General features: G+C 41.7%; 1 protein-coding gene across 1 annotated transcript; it reads left to right on the forward strand.

The window, feature by feature from the left end:
- The first annotated feature begins 563 nt into the window (after positions 1-563).
- On the forward strand, positions 564-14,869 carry LOC105016131 (calretinin). Its single transcript, XM_010879748.3, has 11 exons — positions 564-786; positions 8,754-8,830; positions 9,061-9,150; positions 9,337-9,417; positions 11,198-11,254; positions 11,424-11,501; positions 11,788-11,843; positions 11,997-12,036; positions 12,688-12,741; positions 13,697-13,768; positions 14,216-14,869. Exons 1-11 carry the CDS (start codon positions 693-695, stop codon positions 14,330-14,332), a joined length of 816 nt encoding a protein of 271 aa, XP_010878050.1. The 5' UTR covers positions 564-692; the 3' UTR covers positions 14,333-14,869.
- The last annotated feature ends 880 nt before the right edge of the window (positions 14,870-15,749 follow it).

Consider the following 15,749-nt stretch of genomic DNA (forward strand, 5'->3'; position numbering starts at 1 on the left):
GAATATTATACAGTACATTATAGAAACTTATAGAGTCAATTGTTAACTGCAATAATACAATGTGTAGATACAGAATATCTACACATATATATATATATATATATATGTATACACACATATATATGAACTATCAACTGTTCATATCTACAGAAAGATCACTTCTCTCTCTCTCTCTCACACACACACACACACACACACACATACACACACACACACAAACACACACACACACAAACACATACACACACAAGCACACAGTTGGGTTCATCCTGTCATTTTGAATTGTGTTCTGGCCTGTTTGATGGATGTGATGGAGTCCTTTTATGTTCATTAACTGCTCATAGGAGAAAGTGTATAGAGCCTCTATCCATATGGTTATATTTCCCTAACGTCAATAAACAAAGAGAGCTTCCTGAGTTATCCTGACTTTAGAGCAGAGTGCCACTGATCATCCCTCATGCCCCTGAGTGTTGTGGCAGAGACCAATATATTGCAGAGACGCTGCGCCCCCAATCTGTTAGCGTAAGAAGTTCATGCGCCGTGGGGGAGTTTAAAAGCCGCTGCTGAGCGCGAACGCATGACAGTTAAGTGCGGCTCCGGATCAGACTAGGACAAAGTTAACTCCGGATTTCAACGCGCTTCAGGAAGAAGAAAAAAGCAGCAGAAGGAAAAAAAACAGCATAGACTGAACTATGGCGACCCAAGCACATCAGCCACCTCATCTCCACCTGGCAGAGCTCTCAGCGGCGCAGTTCCTTGACATCTGGAAACATTTCGACGCAGACGGTCAGTAGTACTTCAGCCAGGGGTTCAAACTTGGGCAGGACTGGTCACCACATAGGAGGGCTGGTTGTCCAATTTAAAATATTTGGGAAATTGTTAAATTAATCGCTTGGTGTGTGCTGGGACAGAACAAGTTTGCAGATGTGAATGATTAGGGCATGAAATCTTGAGTGCTTTACTGAGAGTCTTACTCCAACTGCGTCTTGGTGGAATTTTGAGTTTTGTTATGGTATTTAGGGGCTGTGATCTGATGTCAGTCAGAGAGTGCTCTGTAACAATTCTGCGATGCGCATCTGGAAAGGGCGCATCTGGAAAGGCTATTTTACTTTACACTTGTTTATTATTATTATTTTTAATAAATTAAGTATTAAAATGGTATATAAGATGCGTTTGTGTGGTTTATATGGATTTGCAGCAGAAATGTAATAATTAAATTTAGGCAAGCTAAAAAAGCATTTCCAAATAAATCAGTTTGCGCGTTTTTCATCCACTGACATTAAGCTACATTAGATTTCAGTCTACGCATAGAACGAGAGTGCCAGGTATACTTTCTTATTATCTTATTTCAGTTTGTCAATTATGCACATGACATATGAACCGCGTTGCGCTATGGAACAGAAAAGCGCGCATTGGACCACATCTGTGACACTATTTTCTGTGCTGAAAACTATTCTAAAAGCGCATGCGCGGCTGGGCCCTTGGTCTGCAGTTAGTCACGCCCTAAACCGCCCTGATCTGGTGCAAGAAGTGCGTGCAGCCCACCCCCCCATTCCACATTACCATGGAACATCCGACAGACACTACAACAGAAACCTATGAGGTTACTAGTCAAGTCATATTACTACTAATTATTTATTAAATCTGTGGAGTGCTATTCATAATAGAAGAATGAAAAAAAAGATACAATTAAAATTATACAAAACATACATAATGTACATACATAAATAATAATACAGTAGGTACACTTTGATTAAAGGGAATGGTGGGCTTGCTATAAAAAGATGTGTTAAGGTCTCTTAAAAAAGGCCACAACAGTCTAAACAGCCCTGAGGCTGTGTGGAAGGGAGTTCCAAAGATGTGGTGAATGGGAGGAAAAAGCACCGTCCCTCGTTGTTTGGAGCTGGGTTCTTGGTTCATTGAGAAATTTGCCATAGCTGGACCGTAGGGGGTGTGGAGGTACATAAGAGGAGAGTAAATCTGATACAGTAGGTAGGCGGGTTTGATGCCATGGAGGGCTTTGTAGACTAAAAGGATAATTTTAAAGGCAATGCTCTGTGGGACAGGAAGCCAATTGAAGTCAGCCAGGAGAGGAGTGATGTGAGCAGGCTTATTTGCTTGTCTCAGGATCCTTGCAGCAATGTTTAGAATGAGCTGTAATTTATGAACTGTGTTTGCTGGCGGGGCCCCAAGTAGCGCATTCCCATAATCAATTCTGGAGAAAACAAATGAATGGAATAAGGTTCTCAGCATCAAAAAGGGTAATAGAGGGTCTTAGGCTGGAGATGAAAAGATGCGTTTTTACAGACATGACTAATGTGGGCATTAAAGGAGAGTTCATTTCACTCCCAGGTTGGTGTAGACATAGGGAGAGGGGACTGATGGGGCCGTCGATAGCAGGGCAGACGCCGTAAGAGCTGATGATCTACTGTGGGGAGCCTGTCAGCATAGTCTCTGTCTAACTGCTATTGAGCTGGAGGACGTTGTTCTGCATCCAACGCCTTACCTCATCCAGATGGATAGAAACGGCTAGGCCTAAGCAATGAGGCACCAGAGGGTGTGGTACAGTGTATGGCCAATATACCACGACTACTAAATGTTCCAAAAGTGAATTGTGTTCATTCAGCAATCCTTTGGTCAAAGCACTGTCCAATATGTTCATGGTAATGTACATCCAATTATTTGTATTCATCCCTTACTTATTTCTACGGACTGTATATATGCTAGATTTGGCTAGTTGTCTCCATCACAGGATACACCTCTCTCCTCTTGCCATCTTCTTCCCACGCTTCTACACCCTTCCCTCTCCATCTCAATTCCTTCCCGTTCCCCAGCCGGACCTGCTAATCTGCCTGTCGATACGGAGCTCTGGTGAAGATGACACACTGTTCATTCATTGGAGAGACACAGGTCCGGTAGCCTGGCAGTGGTCAAAACCTGCCAGACACACACACACACACACACACATATATATATATATTATTCACAGCTACCAAACAGTTACTCAGTAACGTTAACAGTAACATCTCCACTCTATACAATTAATAATGTAGCTTGTTTAATGTAAAACAGTCGGGTGAGGTGAGTGTCACTGCGTGCCCTGAGTTGGCCTCTGCCACACAACACTCAAGGGTGGTCGTGAATGGTTATTAACATTGCTTATGACTGCTATATCAGTGTATATAATGGCTACATCACTTTGTGACTGATTAGGATGTAAGTGCATTGGATGGTACAGCACGGTGATCTCTTTCTTTGATCCATCCGTCCATCTACTCCATCCTGCTGTTGGCGTGGCATATCACATTCAGTAGTACTGACGCCTGGCAGCAAACCGCTGCGCTAGGTCGCTTTAGAGTTGAGTACCGAGGGTTTCACTGAACACCTGTCTGTCAAAGTGTGTAGAGTGTATAAAGGCAACCAGTCGTACATATGTCCACCCTGAAGTCTACGCACGTTCTTATGCCTGCAGCCCTCAGGCGTTAAACAGTCACACCTGAAATTGTGCTGAGCCGCTGAAGTGCTCCGTTGCCCCAGCAGAGAGTTGAAGCCCCACACTGGGTCTACAAATGGCCAGACGCATTAACCCTGGGTCCCAGTGACCCTGTGCACAGTGCTGGGGAGAGTTATAGCCGGTTACCGGCCAGTAACATAATTGGCACCCAAAGTGTAAAGTCCCTAGTAAGCAGTGGGCTGGAATGGACCGGGAAGTAGAGCCAGGCATGAGGAATGAGTCCAATTACACACACGCATACACACACGGACAGACAAATACATCTGTACTCCCACCAAAACTACATTTTTTGGGGGGTGGGGGTGGAGGTGCAGTGTCTGATTATTAATACATGAGAGAACATTGTTTGTTAATACATGACAGAGCACCGTGCGGCATGAATACATTCATGCATTTAAGGCTTTTCAAGGACGTGGCATGCGACCAGTGATGGGAACATGGCACGCAGTTAGGGTCCAGTGTACTGACAGTAAGGGTACAGTGTTCTGACAGTTAGGGTCCAGTGTACTGACAGTAAGGGTACAGTGTTCTGACAGTAAGGGTACAGTGTTCTGACAGTTAGGGTCCAGTGTACTGACAGAAAGGGTCCAGTGTACTGACAGTAAGGGTACAGTGTTCTGACAGTAAGGGTACAGTGTTCTGACAGTTAGGGTCCAGTGTACTGACAGTAAGGGTCCAGTGTACTGACAGTAAGGGTACAGTGTTCTGACAGTTAGGGTCCAGTGTACTGACAGTAAGGGTCCAGTGTTCTGACAGTTAGGGTCCAGTGTACTGACAGTAAGGGTCCAGTGTACTGACAGAAGGGTCCAGAGTACTGACAGTAAGTGTCCAAAGTACTGACAGAAACCACACTGCAGGAAGTTAGAGGCAGATTTTTCTGGATGCTTTTGTTTGCATTGTGGGTTGTGTAGAAGGTGCCCATGTGTGGACGGGGGATTGGCCTTGAAATGTCGTTTAACTGGTGGATTATTTTCACTCTTCACACCGGTTACAGTCATGTGAATAAAATAAGTCTACCCTTTGGAAAGTTGTCTTTTTAATTTGACATATTTGTACAACAGCTGGTGTTGCCTCCTTTGGCTGAGATAACTTTATGTAGCCGTTTCAACTAGAAGATTTGTTGCCCACTCTTCCATACAGAACTGCTTCAGCTGTCTCATGTTTGAGGGTTTTCTTGCATGCACGGCCCGCTTCATGTTCCCCCAAAGCATTTGATAGGATTGAAATCTGGGCTTTGACTTGACAGTTCTATAACCCTTTCTGTTCTTGACAGTTCTATAAAGCCATTCTGTTGTCGCTTCACTTGGATGTTCAGCTTCCGATTTTTTTGCGGATGGCCTCACATTCTCCTCAAGGATGCTCTGGTACAATGTGGAATTCATGGTAGACTCAGTGATGGTAAGTTGACCAGGACCTGAGGCAGCATACGTGGCCCTACACCATAATACCTCTGCCTCCATGCTTTACAGTTAGTATGAGGTTCTTCTCTCCACCTTTGACTTTATCCAGAGCACATCGTTCCAGTACTTTTGTCTATACCCAGGTGTCGTCTGGCAAAAGTTAGTCATGTCATGATATTATTTTTTAATATTATCTTGACCTTTGTCCAGTCTGTTTCTATCAGCTTACTCACATACTTCGACAATAACATTAGCAGGAGATGCCTGTCAATAGCTTTATTTTACCTGTTGGTTTTCGGGACCTCTAAGTGCACCTTTTGGGCTGAATTTGTCAGGACGACCTATGTAGATTGCCAGTGGTCTATAACTTTGTAAATCTTTAGATGGACAGTGGAATGATTTACAATGAAATACTTGGAAACATCTTTGTAACCCCTCCCAGACTCATGGGGATCAATAATCTAAAGCCCTTGGATAGCCCTTTGACCTTGGCATGATGTGTTATTACACAGCCCTATGGGTAAGAGCAAACCAGACCAGGTTTCTATTCTTTATAGAAGAATGGACCCTCCCAAGTTGCTCTCTTATATTTTCCTAATATTGGCTCCTGTTTTTCTGCACTTGATTCTAACTGTAACCATTTTATGTGATAGTAAAAGTAGGGGTGTACTAGCTTTTTCTCAATAAGGAAAATGCATTTCTGTTTATATTCATTGCAGAAAAGGTTTCAGTTAGTTTTTTGTGTGATTTGCTTATTGGGTCATCTTCATCAATGATTCTGGTTGGAATTAAGTTCAAATATCCATGTGTCCAAATATGTAACAAAAATAACAACATCCCAAGCATTGGACTTACTTTTTAATATGAGTGTATTTCGCCCAGGAAGGAGACAAGATCAGTGTCTAATGTCCTGGAAAATGTATGCACATGAGCATTATACATTAAATCCTCATATTGGGAGAGGAATTAGGATTATCTGTGATGGCGTGCAGATATCTAGTACTCTGTGTCTAGTGAACCTTCTTCACAAGTTTAACGAGCTCAGACCCCCACAGTATGAAATATGTTTTGTTGTGCTTCAATGGAGTGATGACATGTAGATACAGAGAGTGGACAGCCTCAGAGTCCCCTCCATCTAATGGCCTACTTTGTTTACTAACTCAAAGCTTTGTGTTTCTACACTGATTTGCTTATATTTCAAAGCCAAGCTGAGGCACAGATGGTGATTTACCTGTCAAATACAACACGCAAATGAGTGATTGGACAAGTGGATGGGGCGATGCAAACCATACTAGAAAATCACTGTAGTATTACATTATGCATAGCCAGCGGTTGCCAGGTCTGTCATGTAATGTATGTGAATTGTGAAGTCACAACAGAAGGTCCTAATAAGCATTGACCCCACTGTCGACCCAGTAGGGCACAATTCCCTTCCACTGTGATAATGTTTCTGATGCTCTCTGAGCTGCCGAGGATTCCTGTTTTAAAAATCATACGTGGCAGCATTACCAGAGAGTTCTCACACCTCCCTTCATAAAGGCCATTCTGATCTGCCTGTAGAATCTGGATGCAGAAAGTGCTTTGGTCATTTGACTAATGCAGAACCTCCTAATACTTTAGGCTGGGAGCTTGCCCAAATCGTCAACACAATTCCATCACCACCTCCTAACACTGAGCAGGATCTTAGAGTTGTTCTGTTGGAATATTCGTGGTTCTTAACCCCCACCTCCTTCTCCCTCAGTCTTCCTCTTGTATATTATTGTAGCTTTTTACACTTATCCTTCAGGCACGTAGTTGTGCAAGTTTGTGTGTCTTTGTGCGGCGTGTGTTTGCGTGTGATGTGTGCTTCTCCCATGCGTACTAGATAGGCCCTCTGTTTGTTTCTCTCATCTCCACAGGCCATCTAATCTATGTGATCGACCACGACAATTAGGAGCATGTTATGTTCTCAGTCAGCCTTACATCTACAGCCTGTGTGATGCCCCTAACACAGACACACATTCCACACATATACACACACATACTGTACACACACACCAATCAAGGTATATAAAACCCCTCTCAAAGACTCTCCTGTCTGTGTGGTCATATATCACTTTACCCAAACGTCAGGCACCATCCCCTTTAAACTGCAACTACTTTCTGCCACAGATTTGCACGCATGGTTTTAGTAGGCTAATTGGATGAATCATGCCCCAAGCTGTAATTATTTTCATTTTAACATAAAATAGATTGTTAAATAGAGCTACAAAGCTAGATAACAAGATTATCCAGTCAAACAGAGTACAGAAGGCTTTGCACACATTTGGATGGCCCAGGAAATTTAGACCAGGGAATGATATGTTAGTCGATGTACGGCAGAATTGCTACTTAAAGGAATTACTTTTCTTCATTAACTGACACAATGGCATTTTGATTATATTCCAGTTAAAAAAGGAAGGCCTTTGGATATGAAAAATAAAAAATAAAGCACAGTAGCTTATTCTGTTATTCAGGAAACCACATAAAATATCTTATGTTGCAATGAGTAGATAATATGAGGGACAGGTTTCTGTGTAGCACATTTGGAAAATGTTTACAAAATGGGAATAAGTGTCCTGAACAGAATTCTAAGTACTAGGTGTAACAGTACTTATAAGTGGTGTCAAACTATTAGTACAATGTCTGGATAGTGACAATACTACCATGAAAAACAACACCTTTTCTGGCATTTTATACTGATTTTATTTATTTCTGTGCAAAATGGATGTCACTTTTTTCATCCCACAATAGTTTGCTACTTGACTCTTAAGTCAAGATTAAATGTATGTAGAAGTGATAGTCGATACATTTACTTTAAATTTTAAAAATAGGAATTTTGAACTTCTAGATTTCAACTCTGTTGTAGGGTATTATTTCAACAAAAAGACATGAAGGGGTGTGGTATATGACCAATATACCATGACTGAGAGCTGTTCTTAGGCATGACTTATCGCAGAAGCCTTGTTGCTCCTCTAAACTGGTTACCAATGCAATTGGAGCATTAACATTGAATCTGATGTGGTCTAATCTGCCAATCAGCATTAAGGTTTCAAACCACCCGCTTTATAAGACTGAATAAGTCAAACAAATCCCCTGCCTATAAAACCCATCCTTCTCTCCTCTCCATCTCATCCCCCCCAGTAGATACTGGTCCTGCTTGTTTTCCTGTGATATATTCCTAGTAAATTCAGGGGAGCTCAGCAGAGTGCATTGGATATAGAGTGAACTACATGTCCTTCTGCTGACCTGCTGTGGAAGCTGGGTTGGCCAGATGGACAGTGTTGCCTGATTGTAGCATTATATCATAACATCCTACATTACACTAATCTAACTTTACTTTTTGGAATACTTGTCAACTCATTGTTCTGGATGCCTTGAGAAATGATTTTGAGGGTTTCACCAATGGTCCATATTGAAGCCTGTTCAGTATGCTGACAATCCAATATGGAACTTTTTGGGGGAACCCCTATAAATTCAAACCCAAGCTAAGATTATCTACAAAGTGTTTGAGTAACCATTTGAATACATTTCTGGGATTACTTTTTGAGTTGATGTAAGTGTTCATACTATAATTTCCCATTGTTGTGATCCTATACATCTTGTCCCCTCACCTCCTTCTCTACTGTGTTGGATACAGGCCAAAGTCCCTACTTTTTTACTTTCTTTTTCTTGGATTTGCAAAAGAAATCAAGAAGAGTGAAAGGAGATGATGTCAGGAACCTATTAAACAATTATGGTTTTCACAGATTAAAATGGAAATGTTATCTCCTTCTCACTGATGACAGGACTGCCCTCTAACACTCTGGTATGTTCTACAGGGAATGGCTACATTGAGGGGAAGGAGCTCGAGAACTTCTTCCGGGAGCTAGAGACAGCGCGGAGAGGAGCAGGCGTGGTGAGGGGGTGTACATACTGTAATAACACTTTTGTTTATGTGACTGACTGACTCACAATATAGAGCAATGTACGGTACATCTACTTGACTTTCATCACCCACTGTCACATCATAGATTATCATCGAGGATTGTTGGGTAAAAAGTCTCAATCTGAATTTATCATGTGTTTAAGTTGTGTGTATGTTGTGTGTTTGTATGTATGTTGTATGTGTGTGTGCGTCCTTCCAAGGATCCGACACAGGTGGCGTTTAGAGAAAAGATGAAGGAGTTCATGGCGAAATTTGACAAGAATGCAGATGGACGAATCGAGATGTCAGAAGTAAGAACATAGTGTGTGGTTACTTTGGCCATTTTCCTTTATCTGGGTAGAAAACCCCATACCTGCATACATATATGTACTTTATACAACCCTGCCCCTTGTTGTTGCTGCATGTCCATGTTGTCAAAAACACTTTGATGTTGAGTTAGCAACTAAGTTTCTGTTCTCTCTCTCCCACTTTCTCAGTTAGCTCAGATTCTTCCCACAGAGGAGAATTTCCTGCTTTGTTTTAGAAATTTTGTGGGATCTAGTGCAGAATTCATGGCGGTAAGTGTGTGGTGTGTGTGTGTGTGTAGACACTGTACCATATTGTACAGTACCTACCAATAGAGAAGATTCCTGGGGCTCTGAAAGCCAGCAAGGCCTCTCCTCCCTTAAGATAACCTGCCTTTTCTGTCCTGCCCAATGCATTTGTCAAGTATCCAAGCTCATTAACGAAGAGTTTCAATAATCTTAATCGCCAATGCCAAACATCAAGTTCTGAAAACACTGGACTAACCCTACTTATTGCTTTCAATTAATTATATAATAAAACCTTCAACTTTCCAAAATCTCAAATGGTTGAATGCTGTCCATGGTGCTGAATCTGCTGGTCTATTGACTGTTTTCAGGTCACCATTGACCAAATCAATAGAGAAACAGGGTATTAGTAGATGTAGTTACAATTTGCTTTTAAATATCAAGAACGTTTGCTCAGTCAATTTGTCATGGGCGAGTGGATGTCAGCATAGCGGTTACCTTAACTGTATTGATGCTGTATCGATGCTGATCCATAGAGTGGTCTGCAGTTGTCCATTGTATCTTGTTCATTGTATTCAGTGTTTTATTGTATCCATTTGAGTCAGTTAGCATCCACTCACACAATTAAAATAAAAACCCCTATGTTCTTTATAAATCACCTCGTGTTCACCAACACAGTGTTTGCCCCTAGTGGTCAGGGATGGGATTACCCAGATTGTCCCATGGTGCACTGGTCCATCAGGTGTGAGGGAATGAAACTTCTACAACCTCTTTATTCATCAAAGCGCAGACTTTTGTTGCCACTGCCAGCTATTGTATCAGTAATGGTGGATGTGTAAACAGCAACAGTATTTGGGATACACACTTAAGCTCATAATGCTTCCATCTGCTCTGGGATTTACCAATGTGTTTGGTTTGTTAAAATATAGCTCCTGCTATTGCTGCTCTGTCTCATGCTATTGCTGCTCTGTCTCATGCTATTGCTGCTCTGTCTCATGCTATTGCTGCTCTGTCTCATGCTATTGCTACTCTGTCTCATGCTATTGCTGCTCTGTCTCATGCTATTGCTACTCTGTCTCATGCTATTGCTGCTCTGTCACATGCTATTGCTACTCTGTTATTGCTACTTTGTCCCATTCATAATGACGAACACGTTCAACCTACATCCCTTGACAGAGTCGATCCTAAGAGAACTGAAAAACATCAGGGACATGTGATAAGGGGTTTTATATCTCCAAATAACTAGAGGGAGAAAGGGGGAAAGAGATCTATTTAATTGTTCTCTGCTTGTAGAGTCATGCATAGCATAGGACGGCGGGGGATTGAGGGAGGGAGCTGAGCAGTGGTCCGGTCTGCTGGCTACCTCATGTTAAAAGGGGAGGGGGAGGGGTAGGAGTTATTCTCAGACTGACATACATTATAGATGGGTTGCAGCCTTACTGCAGGAAACAGTGTGTGTGTGTGTGTGTGTGGGTGGGGGGGGGGGGTATGGGGGTATGGGGGGTGATGTGGTTTGGCCATCCATCTTTGATAAGGATCTGCTCTAGAGACGGGACAGCTGGTAGATTCAAACTCGAATGATATACTTTCCTGTCTCATCCTCTTCTATAGCAGTCTGGTCATGACTGACGATTATAGCATCAAAACCTTTTCACTTGTTGTTAATCTAAAAAGGGTTTTAGGGTTTTAGAGGTCTTTATCTGCGTTGGGTAGACCCATTTCGACAGTCTCAGGATGTTTGTGCATAAGTGTGGTATGTTATTCTGTTCATTATGGTTTTTTCATGTTCACTATTTTCTCTGTGCAGGCATGGAGACGGTATGACACCGATCGCAGTGGATACATAGAAGCCAACGAACTCAAGGTAAACAAAAGGGGCCAGGGGTTCAAAACGTTCATATCCTTGACTAACCAGTTTTAAGGTGCTTGTTGTCAGTGAGGGGATCCTGGAGCCAGTGATCCAACAGTCCTGCGGGCCATTGTTCCTAGGTGAGCCAGTTAGCAGCGCGGTAATGAGAATCTCTCCTCCTCAGGGTTTCCTGTCAGATCTTCTGGAGAAGGCCAACAGACATTATGATGACAAGAAGCTCAACGAGTACACACACACCATCGTGAGTGTCACATGCACACCAGTCACTACACACTAGTGTTACACGCAGACCATCCTGAGTCACATAACACACTAGTCACTACATACTAGTGAACATCATGACCATCGTGAGTGTCACTCAGACCATCGTGGATGTTACACCCAAGTGCTCCAGACACACATGATCGTGTTGCATGAGAAAATATATAATTCTGTATATACACCAACATGGCGTGGTTGGAATGGTCTTCACACAGCTCAATACACAGTTCAATAATGTTAGACCAATCATGTTCCTCTGTCAACAGCTGAGGATGTTTGATCTGAATGGAGATGGGAAGCTGGGGCTGTCTGAGATGGCCAGGTGAGAGAGTATTTGTGTGTGTGTGTGTGTGTTTGTGTGTGTTAGTTTGCATGTGTGTTTCAGGGAAAGACTTTCTGTGTGGTACTTTAATCCAAGTCCAAGTAAAGAAATTGATTACGTACCAATTGCCTTTGATCTTTTATTATATTTAAGGCTTCTACCGGTTCAGGAAAACTTCTTGCTCAAGTTCCAGGTGAGACCACACCCACACATGCATACACAATACACAATACTTTGAGAATTGGACAACATAAAGAATTGTCTCAGAGTGTTGACTGTAACTCAGAGGTAAAGGTCATATGTGGAGCCAAAGTTTGGACAGCTTAATTAAGTTCCCTGTAAGAGGATTAAACTGTTTATCTTTGGAGACGTTTTCTGGGTCCATAGCAAGCTAGACTGTCGCAATAACACCCTTGAAAGTCAATGCAACAGTCATGCATTGAACCCCCCCCCCCCCCAACCGCACACTGACAAGAAGAAGAACTGATTGTGGGAGAATTATTGCACATTCAGTTAGTTTATTATCTTTACCTCAATATATGTGGTTTATTCATTGTCCAGAGATTTAGAAGTAAGTTACACCTCGGATCTACATTTCTATCAATACATTGTCATTGGTTTAATACATGCATATTGTATAGATTTGATGCTTCGTGTTTGCTGGTGGAAATCAGCAATTCTCCTTTTGGGATTAAGCTTTCTGATCAGGCTTAACCCAACCCCCGTCATCATAATCTATGTAGCATAATAATTCTGGAGGAAGGGCTTTGACCACACTTTCTAGAAATTTTAATATACATATATATATGTTTTTCCGTTACATTTTGTCTTTCCCTCTCTTCAGGGATGCAAGCTCTCGGCTGAGCAGTTCAATGTCATTTTCACATTCTATGACAAGGTAAATTGGTACATCACAAATCTGTAGCGCAGATATTTATCAAAAATGTACTGTATCTAACCCCCAAATCCCAAATGTAATGTCTAAAGTTTATCCTGACAAATATATTTCTTTCTTTTTGGCACTTTTTGAGTGATGTTTTCTCTTACTCACAAACTAATGGTTTTGTGCTCATTTGGACATAAACATTCTGTTACATAAACATTTTTCCTAGCAATGAACGCAGAAGAGAAGCATAAAATAATCAGTGCTAAAATAAAATATTTAATATATATTTTATGAGTATAGTCAAATCAAGAGTTTTATCTTACTGTCATTTAATTAATTATGTATTAATATGTGCTACATCAATTTGTATTTTAGACTATTCATTGTGCTGAGTTGTTTCATTTACATTTTGGCCTCTGAGAATATTAGCTCAGAACAAATTTGTTCCATGGCCAAGCCTAGTTTCTGACCCTTGCTCTAGGGTATATGTATGAGTGTGTGCTTGTTCTCCATGTCACATAAACCACAGGCTCTATGCAAATTCTCACCTGCACAGGTAAATACCCAAGAGACACACAAGTGTCTGTGTCAATGATTGTTTTAGGGTTTCCTTGGTACCCATAAAATAAACAGTAGAGTAGTTATACTACATGTGCCTAATACTAAAGAGTTTTACAACATGTGCCTAATACTAAAGAGTTTTACTACAGGTGCCTGATACTAAAGAGTTTTATTACAGGTGCCTCATACTAAAGAGTTATACTACATGTGCCTGATACTAAAGAGTTATACTACATGTGCCTGATACTAAAGAGTTATACTACATGTGCCTGATACTAAAGAGTTATACTACATGTGCCTGATACTAAAGAGTTATACAACAGGTGCCTGGTACTAATGCCTTTGTTATGACTAGCATCCAGGAGTACGTTTACTGCAGACTGTTCACAGTGTTTTGCTTCACTAGGATGGGAACGGCTACATCGATGAGCATGAGCTGGATGCCCTGTTGAAGGACCTCCATGATAAGAACAAAATGGTGAAGAGCAGAGATAAATTTTTTCATAAACCTTTTATTAATCATTTAAAACAAGGGAAATCAAGCTGAGACCATGGTATCTTGCAGTTGAGCCCTGTATTACAGCAATTTTAAAGTATGTATATATTGAGAGAGAGAACTGAGAAAATCAACAAAAAAACTAACAAACAATGTATGATATAAAATACTACATCTCGTGGGTTTACGATATTGTAATGACTGGCAGAATGCATTGCTCTTTTGCAAAGGTTTTACTCTTCTGGATTTGTAAATCATAACTTACCTGAGGTTTAAACATTATGTTTGTGGCTCCAGTTCCTACAATGGGGAGTGTGGGTCATATGGCTTACACAGGATGCGTCTCACCATTTCAGCTGTATAACCACTGTTAATGACATCACTGATTGAGGCACTAGCTCATTGGTCTGTTTCTCGGCTTCCTTACAGGAGTTGGACTCCACTGGTCTGGTGGGCTACAAGAAGAGCATCATGGCTCTGTCCGACGGAGGGAAGCTCTATCGTACTGAGCTGGAGATCGTCCTCTGCCGCGACGCCATACTGTGATCTTTCACCTCTGACACCTGACACCCTGCCCCCATCCTGATATAATCAGGTGCATGTACACCCCCCCCCCAACTCCACTCCCATCTCTACAGGGCGAATGGCACCAAGCAAGAACATCAGCCCGATTGCCCCACTCTATTTACTAGCTGCCCGTACTTTGCCCTGCCTCCTCCCCTTCATTGTAGCGTGACACTTCCTGATGGTCATCAGTGTCATCGGTGTCTGCAGCTTGTTTTTGTAAACTTTACATGCAATTCTAGAGTGAGTTAATGATAAATGTAGCAGGAATATACTACTTGTCCATTTATTTGAATACATATACATTTTGCCTGAATGCCCATTGTACTGTACTTCCAGTCTACTTTTTGTTTTTGCACGGTTTTGGTCTGTCAATCTATTGCTTTTTTTACCTCCAGTCTCAATGCCCCTACCTTACTTTTTGCTTCAGTCTGTTCTTTATTTCTGAATTGGGTTTAAGGCTTGTACTGTTTTACTGAAAATAATTATGAGGGTATAAATAAACATTGTTGATGATCACTAATTTCTTTCTCTGACAAACCAGCAGGTCTCAGTCTGCTGAATGTCTATATTAGCGTATGCAGCGTCTCTATAAACGCATTATGTCTCCTTAAATGTTTTCCTATAAAGACTCTGTCTTGCCAAGACAAGGAGAGCTATTGTTCTGGGCCAGCATAATAAGTTCCCTGTGTAGATAACAATCCACATCCAAGTGTGTAGACCAGGCGTGTTATCTCCCAGAGTGCTTCACTCTCACACGGCAACCTGATGGGGAGGGAAGGGTCCTAATACATTTTTCATAAATGAAAACATCCAGAGGATCTCGTCTGTCTCTGTGGCACGCTAGGCAGACTGAAGGAGAGGTGGGACCAGGTGGAGGGCGAATAAGAAGCCCTTCTCCAGTAACTTCGGCTGGTAAAACCGGTCTACCATAACAGCCCAACAAACTTAGAGAACTCAAGTGAATGGAAATTGTCAGTGTTCACTTACTGTGCTGCTACAAGGACAACTCCAAATATATTTCTGCTTCACCAACTCAGCTGGAGCCTTTATGCTCACACGCCCAAATTAGCAAACAGGTCAGTTAAGGACATACCTGTCCATAGAAATATGTAATATGATGTATAGAGCCATTGAGAGAATGACAAATATGACGCAAATTTCTTTTTTCCCCCTAAATGACCTAAACTTCATAATACATGAATCACGTTTTATCTTTATGTGGTAATATACTTTTTCTACCTGGTTCATTTTATGCAGTCTGAAAACTCTTGGTTCACTGTATAGAGTCTGAACTCCCCTGGTTCACTGTATAGAGTCTGAACACCCCTGATTCATTATACAGAATCTGAACACGCCTGGTTCACTGTATAGATTCTGAACACCCCTGGTTCACTGT

This window comes from Esox lucius, chromosome 2 (genome assembly GCF_011004845.1).
Source record: "Esox lucius isolate fEsoLuc1 chromosome 2, fEsoLuc1.pri, whole genome shotgun sequence".
NCBI lineage: Eukaryota > Metazoa > Chordata > Actinopteri > Esociformes > Esocidae > Esox > Esox lucius.

What these genes read in the sequence shown, in the direction of transcription:
- LOC105016131 (XM_010879748.3), top strand. Translation starts at nt 693, where the DNA reads ATGGCGACCCAAGCACATCAGCCACCTCATCTCCACCTGGCAGAGCTC. An exon ending in CGCGGAGAGGAGCAGGCGTG is followed by an intron (nt 8,831 to 9,060) that starts GTGAGGGGGTGT and finishes CGTCCTTCCAAG; the next exon opens with GATCCGACACAGGTGGCGTT. An exon ending in ACGAGTACACACACACCATC is followed by an intron (nt 11,502 to 11,787) that starts GTGAGTGTCACA and finishes CTCTGTCAACAG; the next exon opens with CTGAGGATGTTTGATCTGAA.